Here is a 9343-nt window from a genome sequence, read left to right on the forward strand (position 1 = left end):
ATCTGCGATCTTCCCTCTCTGCATGTGCATGTATGTGTGTGTGTGTGTTTGTCTGTTTCTTTGCGTGTGTGTATGTGTGCGTGAGCCGCTGATAACGCAGCTGATCGGGCGATTCCATTGAATTCCAGTTTTCGTTTCGATCTGAGAAGTCCCCCGGGCGCAGAGCATGGCCAGCAACTCCACCCAGTCCCAGCCGTCCAGGATCACCAGCGACATGGTCAACCAGCTGCAGCCGACGGCGCAGGAAGCGAAGGTCAGTCAGACAGCCAGTCCGTCCACGAATATCGGACATAACCTTGATCTCCTGGGCACACGGATTGTGTCTCAGTGAGATTATCGGAGCACCGATCCCCTATGTGTGTGAATTCAAAAATGTATCTACTTGCAGCTTGCGCCGATTCCCAGTGCACCCCAGTGGCGCTCCCCCCAGCTGATGGTCGTCTTCGAGGACGGTGATCTGCACTCAGCGCGCCACCAGTTGCTCCAGTCCCTGCAGAATCCCTTTGACGAGGGATCGGTGGCCACGTTGCTGCTCCAGGAGAGCATTGCCGATCAGTTTGTGGGCCTGGTGGCGCAGGATCTGCGTCCGTTGTCGCCGGCGGTGTCCAAGCACCCGAGCTACAGCAGCTCGCTGGCCAAGATCGAACAGCTGAAGGCCAAGACAGTACAAGGCGTAAGCCTCAAGGCCGGGGAATCACCCGTCTTGGTGTACGACTGCGTGCACAGCTATCTGGGCAATGGAGCGACGGGAGTGGTGACGGTACACACTTTCCGCACAGCCAAGGAGGCCGGCGAGTTGGCCAAAAGGGATCCCCTACCTTACGGCCAAGTTAGTCTGTGGAATGAGAAGCTGGGCTGCGCCTACGAACTGATACCACGACTACCGAGCGACATTGTGGCCATTAATAGCTTCAATCCGGACTTGGATCCCATCCGGGAATCCTTTGCTGCCGACCGCAACGATGTCCTGCTGGCCAAGAACTATCACTATGAATCGCTGGTGGTGAGCGGCAAACGGAAGATCATCGTGTTTCCCGTGGGCACCATCTTCGGCAACTGAAGAGTGACAGTGCTGGACTTCGACGTCGACGAATCACATCCGATAGGAATCACATCCAGGTGCTCTTTAAGCCATACTTTAAAATACCTCTCTAAGCATTTTATATGTAGCTTGGGGCATCCTTTTCAACAGTTCAATTGGAATTATATCCAATTATAAAGTGGAGTTATGCCAAACAACTAGCATTTAAAGTGGATAAACTTTCTTAGAAATTATCTGGTTCTGTATCCAATTACTAATATTCCAATTGTATTGTGAAAAGGTCCTTGAGTCTGAATTGTTTTTTTATACTCTGTCAATAATTGTCCACTGGAAAATCCTCAGCCAACTTCTATGCATCTGTGGGAATTTGGGGTAGGTCTATGAAATCTTTGGATGCAACAGGCATTTTTTCAGGACATGCGCAAGTGCTGCTCCAGAAATAGAAATCCTGCAAAGCAGTTGAAATGGAAGCAGTTGAAGGGCACACTCATACACTTGGGGCCAAAATGATAGCGGTCATTTATTTAACTTAACATTCTATGATAAACTGATGATAACTGATAAACAATAGTGCACCCATTAAAAATAGACATTGACAACGTTTTTTTTTATACAATAGGCGAACTGGTAATGATTTCAATGAAAAATTTTAAAAGAACATTTTGTTTTGTGCAAGGTACGCAGCAATCGATCAACTTAACCCTTTATCTTATCTGTTTTATTGTAAACCCAAAACAAATATGGAAAATTTTCCAGATGTAGATACATACTATATGTGAAATTTAGGTTTTTGCTCATTTCTTTTGTTCTCTAATTAGAGCTTGCTCGAATTGACTTACATAAAAAGAGCTTTGCTACTTAAACGTAGCTATTGTGTTGCCCTCAGTTGTTTGAGTGCGCGTGTATGTGTGTTGGCAACTAACGTATACTTTGCCTTTCTCTCCTCGTTGTTTTTGTTCTCAAGATTTTAGTACATATTCCCTTTTTGATTTCGACTATCTGGAATTTAGTTTTGTGTTATTGTTTTTATTTTCTTACAAATAGTAATTTTTCAGTGCTGGCAAATACGCCATATCGCCGTTCATAGTTTGTGTGTGTGTAAACTAACTGTAACTAAACAAAGATAGTATACTTAAGTTAGTTCACAACAATACAATTCACACTGCACTCTCTTCTCTTCTTGCACATCGCCCCCTTTCTCTTTGGCCCTCTCTAATGCTCTCTCTCACCCACTCTCTTTCGTTCTTGCATCCCCTTCTGTGACGTAGTGCCACACCATTCATGCTCCACTTTCACACGGGAGAGAGCGAGAACGCCGCAGAGCCAGCCATTAGAGAGGGAGCGAGCTGTGGTGACTCCAAACACAGGGGCGCAGCAAAAGGGGTCACTAAACAATGACTGGAGGACTCAAATAACTATGATTCGCTAAATATTTAAAATTTAAAAAAAAAAAAAAACAAAGGTCTGTGCCATCGGAGTTACAATTCCATCAGCAAGTTTCTATCGCCAGAAGGTAACTACTCTTCTCACTCGAGGAACCCCCTCTGTGATTTTGGCACGGCCCCCCAACTACGCCACTGATACCCCTCTTGTGGTTAGAAGCTACGTTTGCTGGCGCTGCCTTTTGCTTAGGTTTGTTGTTGCGCTGTCCGTTGCCCGTTGCCATTTGCCAGTCCGTCAGTCTGCGCTGGTTCCCGCTGGCGTGGTGAGGTGTCCGCTCGCGCTGCCGCTCCCGTTCCCGCTCCCGCTCACTCGGCTCTTGGTTTTGGTGGCCAAGCAAACCGCTTCCGACACCGCTGGCGATACAAATACAATAACTACACCACAGCTGCCGCTCCGGCAGAGAAAATGCGCTGGCATTTGCAGTTCCAAACGCTCAAAAGACGCTCGAAAAGCACACACCGCCAAGCTCCAACATCTTCAATCGGAATCCACGAAACCAACTAGAGCGCCACGATGCCACCGCACAAATGGACGGACGAGTCGCGGGACGCCTCCTGTTACTACGAGGATGCGGCCGCATCCCGCCTCCGCCGGCCGTCCTCATCCTCCAACTCCTCCGCCTCGGCGGACCGCTCCGACGACGAGGCGGACGACGAGCGGGAGGCGTTTTGCTCCGGCGAACGACCGCTAATCCGTTCCAGCGGCGCTGCGGAGGGTGAGTAGCTACAAGATACACAGATGGGGAAAGATATTTACGTAGATGTAGCATATGTAGGTGGAGCAACGTAGATATTCGTATTACAAGCTTAAGATACCTTTATTTATTTAAAACTTTAGTGCTACTTCTGCTTCACATTGATATGCATTTATTTACATACATATGTCCTTTATTAAACATAAGCACTCGGAATATCTGTGTAAAAAAAGATACTTTTAAATGTTGTAAGCGACTTTCATTTTAGGTATCTCCAAGATACTTTAAAATTTTATCTTTCAATTTATAGTAATTCCCATTTAATCTTAAAGTATTCAAATATTTGTATACATTTTTATATCATTTCATTGCTGTATTTTATTATATTAGAAAAAGTAAAATAACTTGATAATAACAAATTCGCATAAATTGACTAATAACCAAGCTCCGCTTTTCATTTTCACGTAATACTATTCAGTAAGAGCATTTCACACGTTTCTCTAATACAGTCTCCTATGCCTATGTATAATTTATTCGCCAAGGGCCGATATTACGACTTGTTTACATTTACTGATATGAAACGAAGTTTGCCAGAACTTTTTAGAACAGTACAAATCTGCATTCCAAATGGAACGGAGGTCCGACAACTTTTTCGATGGTATCAAATCGTAATATTTGTATTTTAGATGTTATACTTAAGCAATTCGTATGTACAAGTATCTGAATAGAAATGAAATTCACTGGCAAAGCATCTCATGTAAACATTTGTGAAGGAATAAAAAAGTGGAGAAATTGAGACATTTTAAACTACGCAATGACACATTGTGCATGGTATTTAGGGATTTTCAGTGTAACATTGAGCCTTATCGAGAACGGCGAGAACTTTTAAGTAAAACCGGAACTGATATCGTTATTACGCCTCCTAAACCAACTTTTACTAACCTCCCTTTCTCTCCTCTCCCCCCGCAGAAAATCATGGCTGTGGCCCAAAGACGCGTCACATATTCGGATTCATGGGCTTCCTGGGATTCGCCGTGGTCTACGCGATGCGGGTCAATCTGTCGGTGGCCATTGTGGCCATGGTGAACCAAACGGCAATTCCGCACAGCAATTCATCGGTGATTGATACGGACACGTGTCCACTGCCGGCACCGCATCACAATGGCAGCGATCCGAATCCGCAGAAGGAGGGCGAGTTTGTGTGGGACGAGGCCACGCAGGGATTGGTGCTCGGCAGCTTCTTCTACGGCTATGTGCTAACCCAAGTGCCCGGCGGGCGGATGGCCGAGCTGTATGGTGGAAAGAAGATCTACGGCTATGGAGTGTTGATCACGGCGATCTTTACGCTCATAACTCCGCTGGCCGCCCACTGGGATCTGCCGTTGCTGGTCCTGGTCCGCATCCTGGAGGGAATGGGCGAGGGCGTCACCTATCCAGCTATGCACGCCATGCTGGCCCACTGGATTCCGCCGCTGGAGAGGAACAAGTTCGCCGCAATCGTCTATGCGGGCTCCAATATCGGCACAGTCATTTCCATGCCGCTGGCCGGATGGCTCTGCTCGCTGGACTTCCTGGGTGGCTGGCCGTCGGCTTTCTACATCTTTGGACTGCTGGGCATCCTGTGGTTCATTGCATGGATGTACTTGGTGTACGACAAGCCCAGCGATCATCCCAGGATCTCAGAATCGGAGCGAGAGTATATCGAAAGGAGTCTACAGGTTCAGAGGCTAATAAATCAGGATCTAGCGGAGCCCGAGGAAGAGGAGGGACAGGATGAAGTGAGTCTGCGGGCGCCGCCGGAGGCACCGATACCCTGGTCATCGCTGCTCACATCCGTGCCTCTGTGGGCCATCTTGTTGACGCAATGCGGCCAGGGATGGGCCTTCTACACGCAGCTAACCGAGCTGCCCACCTACATGAGCAACATCCTGCACTTTGACATCCAGTCGAATGCTCTGCTCAATGCGGTGCCGTATCTAACCTCCTGGTTCGTGGGCATTGCCTGCTCCGCCCTGGCGGATTGGATGCTAGCCAGACGCTACATATCGCTGCTGAACTCGTACAAACTGTGGAACACGGTGGCCTCGGTGGTGCCATCACTGGGCCTGATTGGCATCATCTATGTGGGCTGCGATTGGGTGTGGGTCACCTTTATGCTGGCCGGCGTGGGCTCGTTCGGCGGCGCCGTCTATGCTGGCAACCAGATGAATCACATAGCGCTCAGTCCCCGATATGCGGGCACCATGTATGGTATCACCAATTCGGCGGCAAATATCTGTGGCTTCCTAGCTCCGTATGTCATCGGGCTAATCATCAATCATCGCGAGACTCTGACCCAGTGGCATTTGGTCTTCTGGCTGGCGGCGGGCTTGAATATAGCCGGTAACTTCATCTACCTGATCTTCGCCAGCGCCGAGGAGCAAAGCTGGTCGAAGACACCACCCACACGCAACTCACGATCCCAGCGCGCTTGAAGCAAGCCTAACTATACGCTATTTTAGCTAGATCATAAGCATTTGTGATAATTCCGATATATACACATATATCCTACATATGTATTTGCGCTTGAAGTTTTCCGGATGCAGGACAAGAATGTGGCTTCCAAAAAAAAAAAGAAACGAACGAAACTAGTGCTACCAAATCGGAATGGAAAATCGAAAGGATGTTAACTGTTTTAGTGTATTATATACGTGTATCGTCCTTTTATATGGACTTTTGTTTTGCTAGGCGTCTTTTTTGTAAACAAGTATACCAATACCAACTATATATATATATATTTATATATCTATGATATACACGCTCGAAGGCACGTAGATCTGTCGAAATAAACAGCACAAACATATCGAACTGTGGCACCTGATTTAAGCATTTTATTCTTTAACTGGCAGGTGGATCTTCTGGATCCGACTAATTAATACCTCTTCATTAGAGAATTGTGATTGGATGGGTTGGGTTATCTATTTTATACAGATTTTTAAAACACTTTTAGGCTTTTCATGTTTTTGAAGGCTGTACAAGTGTTGCATAATTTCGGGGGCGACGTATTCATGTAAAATTATGCCCAAAAACATAAATGAGGTGTATAAGAAGTATCTCAAAATCGTGGGTAATACTTTTGTAGTAAAATGTTTGTGTGTGTAAACAATAATATATAATTAAGAAAGATTGTAGCAATACAACACCTTATTTAGACTATTAGAATTTATTTTACAGCTTTAGATCTTACGATTTTGAATTTTAAAAGTCCTTATATTTTGATCTCAAAAAACGATTGAAAAACCTTCGATAAAGCTCTTTGTTCTTTTGTTCTTTTAGTAATTTTGATCAGTTTCAAATGTTACAATGTTAAATTTTAATTTTCTAGTGCTTAATAAGTTCATTTAAACAATATGCATCAGAGATTTTGTCGCAGCCTCAGTTTTCGTTTATGATTTCAGTTTTCGGTTTCGTCGTGATTATCGTGGCACAGTTTTGGCCCCTGTCCGTCCGTAAATCTGTCCGTCCGTTGACGTGAGGCGTCTCTGGCTGGGCTGCCACGCCCCCATACACACTTGCCCCCAAAAATTACTTGCCTCCCCTTAAAAATATGGGGGCATTAATAATGGTTAAGTGACATTGCAGTTTCTGTGTCGCAGTCTCTCACGCTGTTTTGTTTGTATTTTGCGCTTTGTCTTATTGTCAATTTTCTCCTCATTACATAACAATCCATAGCCCCCCCCCCATTCCTTTTTTTTCCTCCCCCCGCTCAGCGATCTGAGTTCCCCCGTGAACTTCGCAGGGCCATAAAAACATAGCCGCCAAATTCAAGTGAAAATATTTTGGCGCCGCTGTTACAACAGCGAACCTCTCTCTTCAATACACTGCGACAAAAAGTCAGCGTTTTGAGAATAGTAATATGGATATGGTATAGTATGATCGCATCATTTTATGTAATTTCCATTCATTTTATTAGTATTATGTATCATTCATTTACGTTCATTTCTCTGAGTGTACACTCACCTGCGCTCATTTGGCCGTGCGTTTGCGTTTTTAATTAACGGTAGTTTCTTCTATTGCCACACGAAAGATTGCAAATGAAGTAATTATAAAAAAGAGATATAAAATTTTGAGATGGGGAAAGACGGCGTGGAAAATAAAAGTTTAAATGTTACGACCAACATTCGGTTCAATTTCATCCGTGCGATCTTCCGTGCGTTTCGGTTTTTCCTTGCCAAGAAATGCGTTCATGGTCAAAATGTCAGGCGTGACGCAAGCGCAAACGGCAAACAGCAACAAACAATTAACATCAGTAACAACAGTAACCGCAGTGCGCATCAACAATGGCATTAAACAGTAACACAAAAGCCCCAGCAACAACCCTCGACAAGTGATCCAAAAAATGTGAAAATTTGTGCAACCAAATATTTGGTCGAATGATTTTTAAAGTGTCAAAACCGATTGTCGAGCGTGCATCCGAACAAACAATCACTCGCATTGGTTCTATTAGATAGACAAAAATGCAACCACTATATGAAATGTATCTCACAGATACGAAAACCAGAAACTTGCAAATTAGTTCAGACGAACATATAGACATTGTGTGGATCTGTAAACTAAATATATTTTACATCCCGCCCGTGTATTTGCCATTTTCAAGGTTTTATTGACAAAGGAATTGGATCATAAATAATTTATTAATTAAGATGTTTCCGATGGAAATCGCTAAACACTGAACATGACCCAATTCCAATGATTCGCAGGGGAAACTCAACAAAAAAAATAAAAAAAAAATACGATGTCAACTCAAAGCCAATGATTTATGTACTGCACTACATTTTACAAGAGATCATCTCCAATTTTCATGATTTGAGTCTTCATTTGCGATCATTTAAAATGGAAATCCAATGAGCTTAACGACAATTCCCAGACCCGAAATATTCGGTTCATTTCGGTTATCGGCTAGCTAATTGATAACCCGGCCGGATTTGTCTTGATTTCTGACTGAATTTCATACACACATTTGTATCTCTCGACCTGGCTTAGTGGTCTCTTATTTATTCACATTTAAGCTGAGCCCCTCATTCGGCCATCGCTTCGCTTATTTCTTGACACTTTCACTTTTCTCATTAAGATATGAGCTCGACCCCGTTGGCCGGGGAGTCGGGCAGGTGGGGCGACAGGTTTTCATTCGCTGACAGACCTTACGTGTCCCAGGCGACCGCGTGAATGACTGTCGGTCAGACCCTTACACTGGCCAAAAAAATATTTATTTATTTTTCAAATGCGTTCGGGAATTTATTTTGTAGGTTATGTTGGGGCGAAAGCGACAGTCCATTTGTTTTTTTACATTTTACATTTATACACGCAAGTTTTTGTTGAGTGCAGCTGAGATATTAAGGCTAACCTTAAATATTTTGGTGTTTCATTTGCATCTTCATTCATGCCAATCGGTGTGTCCCGCTCTCGCGCTCCCCCTCTCTCTCTCTTTCATTCCCTGGCTGCCTCCCCCCATATTGCCCACTCACTCCCTCCTTTTGCTCGCATCTTCTGGATGCAGTTTTTTTTTTTTTTTTGTATTGTACTTCAGTCGACTTTTTGCCCTGCAAACCAGTTTACCGTTGCAAGATCTTCTGCAGGCTTCTGCTGTTTTTGGCTCGTTACTTTGAAAATGCACGAAATGCAATTTTGTTTCACTTTACCACTTAACATTTAGTTTTTGGCAGCGTTTCTGCTTCTTCTTTTTTTTTTGGCGGTTTTTACTTCTCAGAACTGGTTTCCATTTGCTAACGGTAAATGCTTAGCATCTTGCCGTCTCTCTCTGTTCCCAACTTTTTATTTGGCTTTTGTGGAAAATTGAAAATTGAAAAGCATTGCACGAGCGACGTCGACGTTTGGGATATTGCACAATATATGGCAATATATAGATGGGGAACCAAACAACAGACGTACGTAATTTACAACTTCTTTTTTCGAGAAATGCTTGAGAAAGGAGCGATGGCGGAGAGGAGTGAGGAGGGGGAATCTGCACCAGGTGCAACTATCTCGTACTCCCTCTCTCTTTCTGTAAACAAAAGTGTGTAAGTGCTTAAAAACAGGTCACCACTGAAACAACAACAATTATCCCAATGCTTGCAACATTTTCGTTCGAATTCAACTGGAAAGCAGGAATTGGAATGGGACTGGAA

The 9343-nt window shown here is 44.3% G+C and overlaps 2 protein-coding genes across 4 annotated transcripts; both read left to right on the forward strand.

Annotated features, from left to right (window-relative positions):
• The first annotated feature begins 34 nt into the window (after positions 1-34).
• On the forward strand, positions 35-2447 carry LOC6725823. 2 transcript variants are annotated; one of them, XR_001599848.3, is made up of 3 exons: positions 35-253; positions 389-1119; positions 2311-2447. XR_001599848.3 is itself a non-coding variant. In XM_002106783.4 (2 exons), the coding sequence occupies exons 1-2, from the start codon at positions 167-169 to the stop codon at positions 1058-1060; spliced, it is 759 nt and encodes a 252-aa protein (XP_002106819.2). In that variant the 5' UTR covers positions 35-166; the 3' UTR covers positions 1061-1383. The 2 variants fall into 2 exon arrangements, 1 of the variants encoding a protein (XP_002106819.2); XM_002106783.4 differs by lacking the exon at positions 2311-2447 and having other exon boundaries at positions 389-1383.
• A 428-nt stretch (positions 2448-2875) lies between these two features.
• Positions 2876-6039, forward strand: LOC6725824 (putative inorganic phosphate cotransporter). 2 transcript variants are annotated; one of them, XM_039296364.2, is made up of 2 exons: positions 2876-3200; positions 4149-6039. In XM_039296364.2, the coding sequence occupies exons 1-2, from the start codon at positions 2999-3001 to the stop codon at positions 5651-5653; spliced, it is 1707 nt and encodes a 568-aa protein (XP_039152298.1). In that variant the 5' UTR covers positions 2876-2998; the 3' UTR covers positions 5654-6039. The 2 variants fall into 2 exon arrangements, with proteins under 2 accessions (XP_039152298.1, XP_039152299.1); XM_039296365.1 differs by lacking the exon at positions 2876-3200 and adding an exon at positions 3743-3837.
• Positions 6040-9343: the final 3304 nt, after the last annotated feature.

The sequence above is a fragment of the Drosophila simulans genome, chromosome X (assembly GCF_016746395.2).
Source record: "Drosophila simulans strain w501 chromosome X, Prin_Dsim_3.1, whole genome shotgun sequence".
NCBI classification, from domain to species: Eukaryota; Metazoa; Arthropoda; class Insecta; order Diptera; family Drosophilidae; genus Drosophila; species Drosophila simulans.

Excerpts from the sequence above, each read along its gene's own strand:
- LOC6725823 (XM_002106783.4), top strand. The coding sequence starts at position 167 with ATGGCCAGCAACTCCACCCAGTCCCAGCCGTCCAGGATCACCAGCGAC. Across the intron at positions 254-388 it reads CGACGGCGCAGGAAGCGAAG|CTTGCGCCGATTCCCAGTGC; the intron begins GTCAGTCAGACA and ends ATCTACTTGCAG.
- LOC6725824 (XM_039296364.2), top strand. The coding sequence starts at position 2,999 with ATGCCACCGCACAAATGGACGGACGAGTCGCGGGACGCCTCCTGTTAC. Across the intron at positions 3,201-4,148 it reads TTCCAGCGGCGCTGCGGAGG|AAAATCATGGCTGTGGCCCA; the intron begins GTGAGTAGCTAC and ends CTCCCCCCGCAG.